This window comes from Podarcis muralis, chromosome Z (genome assembly GCF_964188315.1).
Source record: "Podarcis muralis chromosome Z, rPodMur119.hap1.1, whole genome shotgun sequence".
Classification (NCBI taxonomy): domain Eukaryota; kingdom Metazoa; phylum Chordata; class Lepidosauria; order Squamata; family Lacertidae; genus Podarcis; species Podarcis muralis.
In genome coordinates, this window is record NC_135673.1 from 22,424,192 (window position 1) to 22,441,911 (window position 17,720).

General features: G+C 45.0%; 1 protein-coding gene across 5 annotated transcripts in view; it reads left to right on the forward strand.

Moving 5' to 3' along the window:
• NEXMIF (neurite extension and migration factor) overlaps positions 1-17,720 on the forward strand; it is a 208,571-nt gene that overhangs the window by 166,907 nt on the left and 23,944 nt on the right. For 2 of the 5 annotated variants that reach the window (XM_028715304.2, XM_077922724.1), the window contains one exon: positions 12,406-12,597. The exons of the other annotated variants lie outside the window; for them this stretch is intronic. In XM_028715304.2, coding sequence (XP_028571137.2) covers positions 12,581-12,597 — 17 coding nt within the window. In that variant the 5' untranslated portion in view covers positions 12,406-12,580. The remainder of the gene's footprint in view (positions 1-12,405; positions 12,598-17,720) is intronic. 5 annotated transcript variants of the gene reach the window in all.

The window sequence follows — 17,720 nt, forward strand, 5'->3', positions numbered from 1 at the left end:
GTCAGTTAAGTATTTTTATTTATTTACTTGACTTGGGGGGCAGCTGCCTCTCCTGACTACGCCCATGAGTGTGCCCTCTGCCTCTTTGAATGTCCTTTACAACATGATGCTATACAGATCTTTTAGACTGCTGGGTTGCCTAGGGCTGGGTTGGCTAGGGCTGGTGGGAGTTTCAGATCCTGGCTTGATTACAAACCAGAGTTTAAACAAACCACAGCTTCCTGAGTTCAGGTGTAGTGGGGAACTGCAGCTTGATTAAAATCAGAAATGGAAGCTTCTGATATCTTCCTCTGATGCACAGAAGAGGAACAGAAGAGAAGAGAATATGCAAACCCAAGTTTTGTTTGCACAGTGGGAAGGCATGGCTTCTGGGCCTCAGTAGCTTTGATGCAGCAATTCACCCTTGCTTGGAAGCAATGTATACATTAAGTGCATCCACTTGCTGTAAAAATGCCTTGGTTTAGTAGTGATGATATGAAAAATCCTACCATGAAGCACTTGCTTCCACATAAATCTTCTTATACACTCTGAGATCATCTAGAGACCCCCTTCTTTGGGTACTCTTGCTGGGGAAAGTTAGGCATGTGCTGCCTTTAGGTCAGGCTCTTTCTCAGTGGGGTTCTTTGCCTGGCACATAATCTTAAGAGTCATGGCTGCAAGGTAAATAGGTGTTTATCTGCTCAAGACTAGGGATGCTTCCACGATGCACTGAAAGCTAAAGAGCAGTAGGAATAAGGAGCTTCGTGTTAACGGATACTTTTTTTCTCAAAATTGAATTCATATGATAGAATTTTTGTAATTCTTCTATTGTCATTGTTCTTAAATTTTCTACAGAGCACAAGATGTGTCCATCTGGCCACAGCTTTCAGTTAATGTAAACACCTAGCCTCATCCCAACATTGCCAAAATGTATGTGCACTGCTATAAAAAAACAACACCCCAACTCACCAACCTTTCAGCAATTGTATTAACGGGTATGCAGAGATTCTTTTGATCCATTCTTTTGGTCCATCTTTTTGTGTGCATTGATAAAACTACATACAAAAAGAATCTTGCTACAACCATACAAACAATTGCAACAAGACTGCCTTTTCCACAGTTTTATCAATTCACACATGTGCTGTTGTAAGCCCTGTTTAGACTTTGTATTTCGGCAAAAGGGAGAACAAACGTGTGCACAAGCTGTCCCATCCTCCTTGAGATGGAGGATGGTTGTCTGCAGAAAGAAGCCTCCTCTGCTTCCCATGCAAGGTGGAATTGGGTTTCTGCATTGTGTGGGAACATCCCCCCGCCCCGAAAGCACAGGAAGCTTACCTGCTGCAGACAGGAATCCTCCCAGCTCCTAGAGGGCACCTGGGAGCAGAGCCAGGGCACACATACTCTCTATCCCCCCCCCATCCCCCACCCCTCACCCCAAAAGCCCTGAACTGGAGTGCAGATTCCAGTTCCAGAAATTTTTTAGAAATTATCCTCATTAAACTGGAGTGGAACAGAATGAACTGATGAGGAGAGTAAAGGGGCAGAAAGTGGCAAATCTATTCATCCTTTCTCATGCCTTTTGGGCTGCGCTGCTTTGTTGCCCTGCAGGTGGCATTGCTTTGATGGCTGCTCTCTGCTGTTTTCTTATTGTGCTTCTGTAACTCATTTCTTTGATGGGGGGTTTGTTTTTAACAACATTGTATGAGACCATAAAAATACCTGACTGAAATACATGGTAGTTTTGGTGTGTGTGTTTTAAAGTGCATATCAAGAAAACCTGGAGTTGGAATGCAGGCAGCAGATGGAAAGACTGCCTTATGCCAGGTCACAATGTTTGTTTTGGTAGGAGGGAGAAATTTGATTGACGTCTCAGTGCAAAAGCACTTAATTTACACTTCACAAAACAATCAAATAATTTGTACAGGGAAAAAATCATTTATTCAGGGAAAGTGAGCACAGAAATGCATATATCAGTGAAAGCAATGTACAAAAAACGCATTGCATTACTGGAAGTTGCCTGCAGACTCAGATTCTAGGCTCAGATTCTAGTGGTGGAAAAAGAAGAAGAAGAAGAAAGCAGGCTCATTCTCATGGTGTGTAATGAAATTGGTTTCATCCCCTAGCAGTTCAGTTGATGGGGGAAGATTTTAGGACACCTACAGAATCAGTTTGAATTCAAATACCTAATTTCCCTCTAAATATCCTTTTTGTGTCTTCTTTTCTCTCTTACATGTAAACGTGTGTGTGTTGGCATTTTCTGTGGGCAGAGAGATTTAATGAGGCAAATAGCAAAATGATTATTTGCAGTTTGTTTAATATATCAGCTGATGATTGCAGAGATGTTTAGCTTCAAAACAGGCAGGATTTTTTTCGGGGCGGCAGGGTGTGTGTGTTAATGATTCCTTGTTTTCCTTTCTTGAATTCTCTTTACCTCAAGAAAGATCATTACATGCAATCCCAAAGCCACATGTTATCATAAAATTCCTGCTATTTCTCTCTAGGCCTGCTGTTTTTCATTTGCGGTCCAAGAACTAGTGCTGTTGGGTAGAAAACTTTCAGCCACTGTGGGTTGGTTCCAGACTTGGTTGCCACCAGCAGTGCCAGATTTATGTATAGGCTAAGGGCCTAGGGCCTCTAAATCTAGGGGGCCTCCCCAGCCCGTCGGCTCCCCCGTGCCACAGTCTCCCCTCTCTCATAATTGCAAACCCAAGACTTCATGCGAGGGCAGGGCAGCGAGGGCCAACAGCTATGAGACTCTGGGCCGAACTTGAATTTTTTTTGTAGGGCCCAGTTCACAGCTGAAGTCTGCAGAATCTTAGAGATATAAATAAAATCCATCTAGATTGCCCCGGTGCGGGAGGCCCCTTAGGAGTGGCCCATGAGGCCCAATTTGGCCCAATTGCCTTAAGGCCAGCCCAGATGAGACTGTGCAGGGGTTGGACTGACAAGTCCTGCCCCTTTGGGTCCCTGGTGCCACTATTCAGAGTACAGACTCAATGACTTGTTATGGAAATGGGGGGGGGGCACTTATTGGAAATCAGTTTTCCTAAAAATCCCAAGACGATGAGCCCAGCCACCTTTTACTCACAATCGCATAAGCATTACACTACAGCATGGCCATAAACCTGTACAGTTGAGACCTTGGGTTAAGAACTTAATTCATTCCGGAGGTCTGTTCTTAACCTGAAACTGTTCTTAACCTGAGGTACCACTTTAGCTAATGGGGCCTCCTGCTGCTGCCATGCCGCCGGAGCACGATTTCTGTTCTCATCCTGAGGCAAGGTTCTCAACCAGAGGTACTATTTCTGGGTTAGCGGAGCCTGTAACCTGAAGCATCTGTAACCCAAGGTGCCACTGTACGTTCAGCCGCTGAAATATACACCCACTATGTACCAATGGAGATTTATGTTACTGCTTCATGAATGGACTCTGTATTTTGTGAATTACCAAAAAGTCACCAATAGGGAGCTCTAGAATCTGACAGCTAACCAATCGGGTACTACCAAACAGTGACCCGTATTGCTGAAAGCAGGTAACCAATCACAGAAATATAGGCACAACACATAGGCTAATAACTGTTAAATCATATGTAATAGAATAATGATATAAATCAAAAGGTAGAAATAAATCTATTGGAGTTCATATAGACAATGTAACAGACCAGTGGCACAGAACGTCAAGCCATGTGTTCAAGATAGGCATCAAAGGTCAGTCTCACAATGGTTATTCAGAGGTTTCAACAAAAGACGTCTCAAAAGACTAAAAAGTAAGGTTTTCTCAAATGTTTTTCAAAAGTTCCAACAGAAGGCATCCCAAAAGTCTCAAGGACAGTGTTTTCAGCTGATGGAGACTATCACAAAACAGTAGTATCATTTCCGGAAACACTGTCCTTGAGACTAGCAAGTGGTGGCAAGCTTCCCAGGGGGGCGCTGCCCGCAGCAGTCGCCCCTCAGGGATGACACCCGAGGTGGACCGCCCCCACCGCCCCCCCCCTTCTCCACCAGTGGTAGGATGGGATCCTCAGAGGGATCCAGGACTACCTGTAGAAGGGAGGAGGCCAGGCTGCAGGTTGGTAACTGGACCTCTTCCCAAGGGAAAATAAGTACAGTGCTACCTCGGTTTACGAACTAAATCCATTCTGGAAGTCAATTCTTAAACCAAAACCGTTCTACGCTTTCCCTAATGAGGCCTTCCACCGCCGGTGCCCTTCCACCGTTTGGATTCCATTCTTAGACCAAGGTAAAGTTCTCAAACCAAGACACTATTTCCAGTTTTGCGGAGTTTGTAAACCAAATCGTTCTTAAACCGGACTGTTCTTAAACCGAGGTACCACTGTATAGGGGTCAGTTCAGGGTCAGAGGAAGTGCGTTTTGTCTTATTTTATTTGTGCCCAGTGGTGTTTTCCTTTTCTGTGTTTAATTTAAACTGCCTTTTGTGTTTAAAATCCGGTTACTTGTAGATAGTCAAGAAAATATTTGTTCTTTGTTTAAAGCCCAGTCTGGTGCTGTGACCAGAGTCTCTCCCACCCTGCCCACTACCAGTGCCTTAAGAAGGGTCCTGGGAGGGGAAAAGCCCAAAAATGTGCAAGTGCCAGCCCTCCAGGAGAAACCCAAACATCTCCAAACCCCAGGAGTCAGCCAGAGGGGTCTCACTGCCCCTCAAAAAAGGCTTAGGGAAGTCAGTGAGTGGTGGCAGCTACTGAAGAGTGACAGAAGCCCAAGTTTACCCAGTTGAGGATTAATTTTTATTTTTATTTTTAGATTCTAATCTAAGCATGAGTAAAAGATTTGAAAGTGGTGCTAACAAGCGCAAGAGGCAGAGACTCGAAAATGCTATGATAATGAAGTTAAGACCAATCACTGCTTTCGTGCATAAACCACTCAGTGAAGCTATTCAGTCTGAACCAACTACAAGCATTCAACCAGACAAAAACCTCCCTGAAAGAGGAACAATGAAGCAGGATGTGGAACAGCAAGCTGATTATGAGGAGGCAGCCATGATGCTAGCTCAAACTGAAAATATAGAACTAATTCAAGAGTCACTTACTGGGCAGGGAGAGGCTAAAGAGCCACAAGAAAAGAATGTGAATAGTCAGATTTTGCAGTTCACGCCTGATACGATCGTAGTCTAAGGTGTTCCAGATGCAGATAAAGATGGTGCCAAATATAGACCTACTAACAGATATTGGTTTGTGGTCAGAATTATCACATGAGGAAGTATCCTATTGAGTAGAGAGGGGTCTTTCTCAAGTTCTGCATCATTGTGGACCATTTTCAGATTCCAAACAAGTGTACAAAAAGCAGTCCAGGTTTAGTACAAGAGCTCTTTTCCAGGCCTTGCATCTTCTTCCACAGCTTTAGCTGTGGATTTGATGACTGGGGGGGGGGGGGATACCCCTCTTACCCAAAGTCATGAAAACTCAGAGAACCATAGGAATGCCATGTTGGCCTACCTAACAAGGAAGTGCGGGCAAACGTTAACTTCCAAGCTAGAGGAACAAATAAAAGCAGAGCAACTATACTGGCGGCATGTCATGGAAAGAATTATTGCTGTAATATGCACTCTTGTAGAACAAGGCTTACCATTCAGAGGAGACAATGAACACTTTGGATCTCCAAATAATGGCAATTATCTTGGTCTTTTAGAACTAGTGGCAAAATTTGATCCATTTTTACTTGCTCATATCAATCGTTATGGACATTCTGGATCAGACAATCCCTCTTCTTTGTAAAAAACTATATGTGAGGAAATTATTCAACTCATGGCAAAAAAAGTTAAGGACGCAATTCTGGCTGATGTGAGAAAGGCTGGATATTTCAGCCTTTCAGTAGATTCCACTCCTGACATTTCACATACTGATCAGTTGACTTTAATTATCAGATATGTATCATCTGAAAATGGTTTGCCAACTGAGAGATTTTTAACTTTCCTTGAGCCAAAAGACCACTCAGGAGACAGCATGGCTGATTTTGTGTTCAACTATTTCACTATTGAGCTTGAAATAGACTTTAGAAAATGCCGTGGGCAGTCTTATGACAACACTGCCAACATGGCTGGAAAGTACAATGGTATGCAGCAAAAAATCATCGGAAAAAAACCAATTTGCAAAATTTATTCCTTGTGCAGGTCACTCTTTAAATCTGGTGGGCCATTCAGCTGTGGATTGCTGCCTTGATGCAGTGAACAGTTTTGACATTGTCAATGAAATTTATAGCTTCTTTTCATCCTCCACAAAGAGATGGGCAGTTCTAAAATCATTTTTGCCACCTCGTTCTAAAGTGCCTAAATATTTGTCAGACACCAGGTGGAACACACACACAAAAGCCACAGAAGCTGTTTTGGAAAGTTACAGTGATATCACTGATGCCCTCAGTCATTTGTACTCTGATGTTAATGGGAAGGGGGAGACCAGGCTCCAAGCTAACAATCTTTTGCAGAAAACGGAAGAACTGGAATCTGTGTTTATGCTGCCTTTTTGGACCGGTGTGCTAGGTCATTTTCACAAGGTCAACAAAGCCCTTCAGAAATCAGACCTGTTATTGAGTTCTTGTGCAAGTTTGTACAGTTCACTTCTGGATTTTAAAAGGAAAATTGGAGTTGATTCTGATGAGCTTGAGAACAAGCAAAAGCCACCTTGCCAAATGTCAACTACAAAACAATGAGACAAAGAGTGAGGGAACAGCAGATAAATGACAGAAGTGCACCTGATGCCTTAGATGCACTTTCTTCAAGAGATAAGTTTAGGATAAAATCCTTTATTCCTATATCAGATGCACTTGAACCCAGTTGTTTTTTTTAAGTACTGTGTACAGTGATGTTGCACAATTGTTTGCCATTCTTGCTAATTTGACAGCATCTAAGCAAGAAATTAAGCAAGGTGTTGAACTGTTGATGAAAGCATACTCAGAAGATACTGACCTGAAACGTCTTGATGAACTTTTGCACTTTCACCTGTATGCGAGACAAAGACATAGGATTACAGCAGAGCACTCTCTGCTTTTATCAAGTTATATACAAGGAAAAAATTCAGATGGCCTTTCTTAATGTGGAAACAATATTGCGGCTATTTATAAATATATGTTATAAACCATTTTTTAAAATATATTTTAAAGTGTTTTAAAGGGGTTTTTACTTTTTACTTTGTTGTACCACCGTGAACGGTGGTTTTTATTGATGTATTTTTATTTTGTTCCGTTTTATTTTGGTTTGGGGTTGGATATTGAGTGGGGTGGGGATTTGTTTTGTTTGGTACAATTGTTTTTGGTTTGATTTGTTTTTCTATTTTGTAAATGGAGGTTGGTTTGAGGCTTGGGATTGCTACCGTAGTGGGGCGAGGGAGGTATGGCGGTGGGGGCAGATGTCATAGGCGAAGGGGATCGAGATACGGATATGCTCGTACCCCTTCCAATCTGAGCCCCATCCCGAGGGACGAAGGTAGGGTGAGCAAGGATTACTCACCTCCGTCACTGGTGTTGTGCAATGCCAGGTCTATAGGCAACAAAACCGCCACCCTGCGAGACTTCTTCACCTCGCAGGGGGTTGACCTGGCCTGTGTGACGGAGACCTGGGTGCGCGAAGGGGAAACTGTTACCTTACGAGAGATGGCGCCCCCGGGTTTCTCCATCCTCCACCAGTCGCGGACTGTGGGCCGGGGGGGAGGGTGGCATTATTAATCCGGGAAGATTGTTCTTTCAGGGCTCTACCATCGCCATCGATCCCCGGCATTGAATGTGTTGGCCTAGTGTGGGGCTCCGAGGTGAGCTTGGCTGTCTGGCTGGTGTACTGGCCACCTAGCGCACCAGCAGCCACCCTGTCAGGCCTGCTGGAGGCGGTGGCCGGCTGGGCCTTGGAGTTCCCTAACCTATTGGTATTGGGGGACTTCAACATCCATGCTGATGCCACTCCCTCCTCACAGGCTCTGGGCCTGGTGTCTTCCATGGCGACACTAGGGCTCTCCCAGTTTGTTTCGGGCCCCACACATCAAGCAGGCCACACACTGGATTTGATCTTTGGCGTCGGTATAGATGTGATTATGTCTCCTTCGATGAAGGTGCCATGGTCTGATCACTACGCTCTGAAAGCCAGGATTGATTTTCCACCCCCACCCTGCTTAGGTGGCGAGCCAATTTGGGCTCGCCCGCAGAGGCTGATGGACCTTGATAGATTCCATCAGGCCTTGCGGGACCTTGCTCCCCCTGGCGACTCATTGACTGAGCTTGTTGAGGGCTGGAATATCCAGCTCCTAGCAGCCATCGATGAGATCGCACCTAGGCGCCCTCTGAGACCCCGCAGAAACCGGGCTCCCTGGTTTACCGAGGAGCTTCGGAAAATGAAGCGGGACCTCAGACAGCTAGAGTGAGTATGGCGGGGTGCCCATGATGGAGCCTCAAGAACATCTTATAGGGTTTTTATGAAAACCTACGAGATGGCAGTAAAGGCCGCTAAGAAGTCCTACTTCTCGGCCTCCATTGCCTCTGCTAGCTCTCGCCCGGCGCAATTATTTAGTATAATTAGGTCTTTAACGTCCCTTGAAGGACAGCCAAATTTAAATAACAATTTGATACACAGCTGTGAGGCATTTGCGAGCTTTTTTGCGGAGAAGGTCCTGTTGCTCCGCCATGACCTCCCTGCCAATTTGGATACAATAAAGGAACTGGAGGCCCCTCGACTGTCCTCGGGTCCAGTATTGGACCACTTTGACCGGATATCCCCAGCTGATGTGGACAGACTCCTACGAGCTGGAAAGCCCACCACCTGTCCTCTTGACCTGTGCCCGTCTTGGCTGATTAGAGTGTGTCCAGACGAGGTGCGGGCCCCCCTGGGTGATATCATCAATTTGTCCCTTGGCACCGGGATATTCCCAGGGGAACTGAAGGAGGCAGTGGTGCGTCCGTTCTTAAAGAAAACATCATTAGATCCTGTAGATCTATCCAATTACCGCCCAGTTTCGAATCTTCCATTCCTGGGTAAGGTGATTGAGAGAGTGGTGGCTGAACAGCTTGGTAGGTTTCTGGATGAAACATCGGCTCTCGATCCATTCCAGTCTGGCTTCCGCGCTGGTCATGGGACCGAGACAGCTCTGGTCGCCCTAACAGATGATCTCCGCAGGCAGCTGGATCGAGGCGGGTCGGGGCTGCTGATTCTTCTAGACCTGTCAATAGCCTTCGACATGGTCAATCACGAACTCCTGGACCACCGCCTTGCCGACGTGGGGATCCAGGGCACAGGCCTTCAATCGCTGTGCTCGTTTCTCTCTGGTCGGGGACAGAGGGTGGCGCTTGGGGGGGAATTGTCATCGCGCCACTCCTTGGTGTGTGGAGTACCTCAGGGTGCAATTCTCTCCCCGATGCTTTTTAACATCTTTATGCGCCCCCTCACCCAGCTTGTCCGGAGTTTTAGGCTGGGTTGCCATCAGTATGCCGATGACACCCAACTCTATCTGTTGATGGATGGCCATCCTGACTCGGCCCCAGACACACTGACCAGATGTCTGGAAGCTGTGGCTGGATGGTTACGTGGGAGCCGGTTGAAGTTAAATCCTTCGAAGACAGAGGTCCTCTGGCTGGGACGGGGCGATATGGGATTGAGGGGGCAACTCCCATCTCTTGCGGGGGTGCAATTAGTGCCAGCATCGTCCGTTAAGAGTTTGGGTGTAATCTTCGATACCTCCCTCTCTATGGAGGCGCAGATTACAGCTATAACAAAGGTGGCATTTTTTCATCTCCGCCAAGCTAAGCAGTTGGCTCCTTATCTCTCTCGCCCTGACCTAGCCACTGTGATCCATGTGACGGTCACCTCCAGACTGGATTATTGTAACTCGCTCTACGTGGGGCTGCCCTTGAGACTGACCCAGAAACTCCAGCGGGTGCAGAATGCCACGGCGAGACTCCTTACGGGGTCTTCGCTGCAAGATCATATTCATCCGGTACTATACCAGCTGCACTGGCTCCCGGTGGAGTACAGGATCAGGTTTAAGGTGCTGGTTTTAACCTTGAAAGCCCTATACGGCCTAGGACCCTCGTACCTACGGGACTGCCTCTCCTGGTATGTCCCACAGAGAAATTTATGGTCTGCAAATAAAAACATCCTGAAGATCCCAGGCCACAGAGAGGTTAGGCTGGCCTCAACTAGAGCCAGGGCTTTCTCGGCTGCGGCTCCAATCTGATGGAACGCTCTGTCACAAGAGACTAGGGCCCTGCGGGACCTGACATCTTTCCGCAGGGTCTGCAAGACAGAGCTGTTCCACCAGGCCTTTGGTCAGGGTGCAGCCTGACCCCCTCCTCTGGCAATCTGCACAGAATTTTCCTTAATGGTTGCCATCAATTTGATTTTAATTAATTTTATAATGAATGTTTTTAGAATGTTGGACTATTTTGATTGTTGTTAGCTGCCCTGAGCCCAGCTTCGGCTGGGGAGGGCGGGATATAAATAAAATTTATTATGATTATGATTATGATTATGATTATTTCTTAGCTTTATGGTCACTAACTGCTCAGGAGAGAGGAGTTTTTCAAGACTCAAAAGAATTAAAAATGAACTAAGGGCCACAATGTTTCAAGAGAGGTTGTCCGCACTGAGCATTATGTACACTGAAAGTGACAAACTTAGACAAACAAATTTTGATGAAGTTTTGGGTGATTTTGCTATGAGGAAGGCTAGAATTTTTTTTTTTAGCCTTGCTGTATTTGAGGGTTGTAGTTTACTTCTTAATGTGTATTTTAAAACTGACTTTTTAATGGCAACATAAAGTAGATTCTAAAAGTGCCGCATTGTCAGGTAATCATGGTCATATTATTTACACTTCCCAGGCAATATATTTTGTAAACTCAAGGTGTTGTTTTTTTTAAGAATAACATTACAACTTTATTTTCCTAAAAATGAATGCTTATTCCACAAAAGGTTTACAAAGTTCAGTTATTGCAAATGTTTTTCAGTGTTAATTTTATGCATTTTTAAAAAATCACCATGATTTTTAACAATAACATCTTACGTCCTTTAGAGGAGAAATTGTGAATTGCAGAATTTTAAATACCCGCCATCATCTTTGGCTTCACTCAGTTTTGTTTATGACACTCTTCCATTTTCTTCTAGTTGTGAGGGTGGGGGATGGGGAGGGGCCTCACAAGTGGAGCAGCCTAGGGCAGTGATGGCGAACCTTTTAGAGACCAAGTGCCCAAACTGCAACTCCAAACCCACTTATTTATTGCAAAGTGCCAACATGGCAATTTAACCTGTATATCTCATTTTTTTCTCTGTGCTTCACGTTTCTTCTTTATGACTGCTGTTGTAATAAATAATCCTACATAAAAGTTATTGCATTGCATACTTCAGATACAGTTCCTGCATTTGCTAAGTGATCAGACTGCACAGTTTTTTTAAGTTGAAGATGATGGTGGTGGTGGTGGTGGTGGTGATGAATTACAACACAATTACAAGAATTACAACACAATATTAAAAACAATTAAAAACAATTTACAACCACAAAAATAAGGTGTGTCCTTAAAATATACATGCTAAGTATCAAAATCCAGGGCAAAGAGGTGTGTCTTCAGCATTCTCCAAATCTGTATGATGAACTTGCCAGATACACTTCTGTGGGAATGAAGTTCCATAGCCCTTTCCTGGACTGCAACCCACTGAGCCTCTGAGGGTGGAGGAACCACCAAGAGGTCCTTCTCTACCAATCTCAGCACCCAGTATATCTGCAGGGAAGGACGTGGTCATTCAGATATTTGGGGGCTGTGTCATTCAGGGGTTTAAACATGATAAGCACTTACTGGAAGGAGAATGCTAAAATCGATTGGCTAATGGCATCTATGCAATTAAGGATGTAATCCCATGCACACTATTTATGATAAACAAATGCCATTCAAAATGGCATACTGTCAAATGAAAATCAATGGGATTTACTTAGTAAATAACACAAGCCTACAGGTCTGTTGATGCTGTGGTCATTCAGTGTGAAACCTACTTCCAGTCTTGCATCAGGGCTTGTTCATCTGTACAAGCAACATAAACAGTTGTTGACAAGATCATATAGCAAAAATTGCCTGCTCCCATTTTAGTGTGCCTGTTTCTTTTGATCTTCCTCAAAGTGCAAGACCAACCCTACCATTAGGCAGTGACATGGCCACTTCTGGTAACAGATGTTGTAGGCTGTGGTAGCAATGATAGTCCAACCCCTGTTTTTTCCACCTAAGACCTATCATTGGTCATCCTACTCCACTCCTCTTGAATTGGTGCCCCTGCAACAATAACTACTTTAGAACAAAAAAGCTTGCTGGGTCAGGCTAGTGGCCCATCTAGTCTAGCATTCTGCTCTCACAGCAGCCAACTAGATGCCCTTTATGGGAAGCCTGCAAGCAGGAACTAAAGCTTACTTGTTATTGGGCGAGCTGGATATCTCACCTCCTCACTTTCTCCCAGTATCTCATGAAGAGCACACTTGAGAAAAGCGCTTGATGGAACGGCAGACACCCAGGCTGTGATTGGAGGCACTGCTCTTCTCGTGTGACACGCGTTGGTGATACCATTGCTGTCTTGCAGCACTTCTTTAAACAGGCAGTGAGCAATAAGCAGACAGACACTTGAGCAAGCAGTAATGTGGTGGACAGAGCTGTGAGTAATCCCTGCCTTTTTTTTTTCATTTCGCCAGCCTTATTTTGGAAGAACAGTTCTTGTAATTGTTAAGAAATGGGGATGGGGAGTGGAAATCTTTGGCGTTCTGCTGCAGACCATGCAAAGGTCTTCAAGTAATTCCCAACTTTTGCTTTTGACCCACCCCTTTTGTAAGCTGCCTAAGATGTTATGGTGGGAAGAGGAGAGAAGACGCCTCTTTTGTGCATATTATCGTCTGCTGTTTAACAAATCCTGATGGAGCTGAGTCACTTATCAAGCAAAAGTCTGGGGACCTGATCCAAATGCTCCTGATGCAACCATCTTGCTGTAACCAAGCAGGTCTAGATTTACCCAGTGCCTACATGGGAGGCTGCTTAGGAACCATATATAGGATGCTTTTGGTTCCTTGGAGGAAAGGCAGGATGTAAACATAATAAAATTAAACTTCATTGAAAGAAACAAAAACAGCTCAGGACTAGTGATCACAGCAACTCTTCCCAGTAGGAAGACCCAGTAGGTCTTGCCCCATTGAGGCTGCTGCAAGGACTGAAGGCCCCCTCCTTCCCACTGCTCTCTAAGACTCCTCCCCCAGCAATCTGATGCGCCTTCGTCTCTTTCTTTGCTCCACCCTCTTCACTCCTCTTCATGTTCTGGGTGATTAGGGAGGAGGGGAGCAGGAGAAGGGAGAAACTCCCTGTCTTCTTCCACAGCCTGCCTCCACTCTGCCTCCCATCCTCCCTCCTCTGCAGCCTCCACTTCTGCCTAATTCTGCTCTCTGCTACACCCTCTTCTTACTCACTAAACTCTGTTACCTCTTCAGCTTCCAACACCTCCTTTTCCTGGTCTGCTCCCTCTTCTCCTTCTGACTACTCACCATTGTCCCAACACGTGGAGCCTTCTTCCCCAGGCTAAACACACACATCTTGTATACCCAACACTTGTCTCCAGGTGTCCCATTGAGACAGCTTGATTCAAACCAGGTGAATCTTTGTGGAACCCTTGTTCATATAATATTTTAGCCTCTCCTTCTTCCAAGGACCATAATAAGCATAGTTTAGAATGAGGAGTGTTGCAAATGCCCATGTTTTGCTTTTGGGAAGCATGTCTGAGCCATACAAGTAACACCTATGTGCATAATAGTAAAAGTGTGTGGCTATGGGCTTTGATTTAATGGATTTTGCTGTGTCCTTGTGTCATTGAAGAGCTGCCCTGCTGATATATGAGGTGCTACAAGACATTTCCCTCCATTTCTCAGTTTGAGCTTTTGAATTCTGTAAGAAGGGCTTTTTAAGTGCAGGCGTAGATTTTTATAGTAATCTCATTTTTATGGTGGTCTTGTTGATTTATGGCAGAGTAATAAATGAAAGGAGGCAGTGCCCAGCATCCTTCCACAATTCTGCCATGTAGCTAGTTTATAAATATGATTCCTAATTAGAGGGCGCAACTTCACCCTGTGCAGCAGATCCACATAGCAGCAGAGTTGTGCTAAAAGATGACCCATCAAAGAGGCTCTTTATCATGCCACTTAAGCATCTTCGGTTCTCTTCTCCACTGCCCACTCTGGGTACCATAAATGAGCTGGTGCTCTTCAATTATGATGACACTTGATCTCATGTGCCCTATTGTACCCCACTTCCTTCCTTTCAGACTAGCAAAGCTTTAACCACTTACATGTAGTCCCAGAAAGAAGCCACTGCTCTGGTTCCACCTAAGAGAGCTCTTTGTGTAGGTATATTAAAGGAGGTGGAGGGTATACAGCAGAAAATCATAAAAGCAGGACATTGTTAGAACATCCCCCAACAAGAAAGGGCTGATGCATAAATAACAAGGAAAAGGTATATCAGAACTCTATAGTATTGCTTGTTTGTAAGGCTTCCAAATTGTACAGAAATCTTTTTGTGTTTGTTGCTGTTGTTTTATGTGCAACCTTCCAGGGGCCACATGTCAGTAGCAGGCAGGGCTAGAAGCAAAACCAGGCAGAGTAATAAATGTTAATCTTAACTTTGTACCGTAGGCGCGCGCGCGCACACACACACACACACACACACACCTCTGTCTCTATGCTTCATCCAAGTAAGCAAGAAGCATAATCTGAATCACCAGCCTGGCAAAATCACACAAGGAAGGTGCAAAGTGGGGCCAGTGAGGGGTGTGAGGACAAGAGAGTCCTGCAGGCCAGAAAGAGATGCCTGGACTGAAGGTTCTCTATCCCTGCTGTGGCATGTGTAGTGAGGTCTGCCACCACTTTGCATGTTATAAGGCAGAAGTGGATGCATGCTATATTCTTAACACAGGAAGCCTGTAGCCCTCCAGTTGTTGTTGTACTTCAGCTCTCATCAGCCCCAGCTAGCATGGCCAACGGTCAGGGTGAGGATGGGAGTTGTAGTCTGACAGCATCTGAAGAGACATAGGTTACCCCACCCCTGTTTTAGCATGTTCCTTACTTGCTGAAGGTGTAAAGCCAAGAGCTGTAGCTCAGCACATCTGCTACAACACACACTTTGCATGCAGAAAACCCCCAGCATCTCCAGGTAGAACTAGGAAAGTCCTCCTGAGTGAGACTTGGAGAATCATAATGCAGAGCTAGCAGGTCCAGTGATTTGACTTGACATGAGGCAGTTTCTTACCTTGCTATGCAAAGCTGGCGTAAGAAAAATGTAAGAAAATTAAAAGGGAGGCTGACCCCTGGCAGGGTTTGGAAGAAGCTTGTCCAACAGGGGTTGGATGCAGACAACGAGAGCAGGAGATAAATAGAAAGAGCAGGAATGGATTTCTACAGTCATGGGTTGAGAACTCTGTTTTGGAGAACAAATGCAACTAGAGGTGTCATTCAGGACCCTGGACAGAGCACAAGCAAAAGTCCTAGCTCCACATGAGCCTTTGTAGATCTCTTGGGTCTGACTGGTCCTTTCATTACCCTGAAGGAAGTTGTGTAAGCTAAATATATTCATCAGGCCCTCCCTCCCTCCTCTCTGCTCCTTGGATTTCGCCAGGTAGGGAAAAGAAGCTGTTTTGCTGTCCTCAAGGCTAACCATTTCTGCATTGCTTTATCTTTACCTCCACTTTAGCTGCATCACTGCCTCCTAGCCTCCCCTTGTGGTTTATCTGAATCCTCCATCCATCCTAGCCTGGCTTGTTTCAAATGGGGTCAAAAACCCACAAGAAGCAGACCAGTGTGGCACACAAGTTCTGTGCCATTCCTCTTGTTGGCACTAAATAATGCTATAATATGTAGTAGCCATATTTAATTTAATTTAAAGAAAATGGGCAAACTTGTTTAGCAAAGGCATTAAGGGGGAAAGGTGCATAATTTAGTCATATATGAATCATACTTGTTAAAGCTTATTAGGATTTTATTTCCTTGTGGTTTAATTCCTGCCTTCCATGGGGCTATGTGCTTCTATTCATCTAATCAAGCTTTTAAAAGGCAGCTGTTGGTTTAAAGATCAAAATACTTTAAAAGGGGGGAAAAACCAACAACAACTGGAACAGGTTAAAAATCTAATTTACTTTTCACCACTGATGCTAATAGATTATATTTCCACTTCATTGGGTTGGGAGAATGAATATTGGGCTGATTATTCTTCTTTTGATGCTTGTCAGTTTCTATCCAGAATCACTTCGAAGCACTAGGCTGTAATTTGGGCTTTGAAACTGAAAGTATTGCAGAGAATTTATATTTTTTTTAGGGGTGGGGACTGAGACAGATTTTGATGGTGTGTGTGTGTGTTGTATATATTTTGAAGCTGATGAGCAGGTCAATACACAGCTGCTGTCTATAAAAGCTGGTTGTGGATGTAGAGTGCTGCTTAGTTTCTGCAAAGCAAAGCTGTCCTCCTGTCTCAGGCCACAATATATGTTGCAAGGCATCACTTTTAACATGAAAAGTTACAGGATAGAAACCTGTCTTAAACTAAGTCAGAACGTTAGTCCATCAGGGGGTGGGACAATCCCAGACCCATCTGGAGATGCCAAAGGTCAAACCTGGGACCTTCTGGATGCAGTGCAATGTGCTGTGTCCATTCCCTACAGGTAACAGTCCCAAACCTTCGAAGCTGCTAACACACATCCTGAATTTCCCCCCTCACAGATCTTTAGTTGGTTAGGTGATTTTTAAATGGAAAAAAAGTCAGAGAATAAATGGGTTAAGAACCTCCCTCCAGCTCTGCTGAAGTTTGCTGCCTCTCACATGTGCTTCTCATAAAATAATAACAACAATCAAGGAAACGTACCTGACTAAATGCCATGTGTCACCTGAGTTTGGATGGGGGGACTCTGGGAGCCTTCTTCATATAACTCTGAACTTCTTGGGTGGGGGGAGGTGCAATTAACCTTCCTCAACCTAGTCATTTAGTTTGAGTGGGTGGCAAACTGGCACCAGGTGGAGTGGAGAATAAACAGTGGCCTAGTGTTCAAGATGACAGAACTGGCTGTGCCAGGTCACCTGCACTGCGCCTGACGCCCTAAGGCAGGGTTTCTCAAACTTGGGTCTCCGGCTATTTTTGGACTACAACTCCCATAATCCCTAGCTAGCAGAATCAGTGGTCAGGGAGGATAGGAATTGTAGTCCAAAAACAGCTGGAGAGCCAAGTTTGGGAAACCCTGCCCTAAGGTATGGTGGGGGTGCTGTCCCGTCCTCAGTCCTGAAGCAAGATTCAAATGTGTGTTCAGTCAGCTTCTGCATTTAGAGCAAGGAGAGGTCTGTTTGTCCAGCCTTCTCCAGCCTGGTGCCCTCCAGATGTTTTGTGCTACAAATATCTGCAACTGTGTTGGCTGGGACTGATAGAAGTTGTGGTCCAAAATATCTTCCCCTGTTAGGGAAGGCTGGGACAGGTTCTTGGCAGTAAAAGTGTTGTGAAAACGTCTGCTCTGAAATACCTCAGGGCTGCTTCAGATTCCATTCACATCAGGGATGGGGAACTTTTGGCCCTCTAGATATTGCTGAAGTGAAACTCATGCCAACCTCAACAAGCATGGCCAATGGCCAGAGAGGACGGGAATCATAGTTCAGCAACATTTAGAGGAACAAAAGTTTCCCTACTCCTAGTTTACACATAATGGCTTTAGTCGAAACCCAAGTGTGTGCAGCTGCCTGAACTGCATGCATATAAGATCAGGCAGTT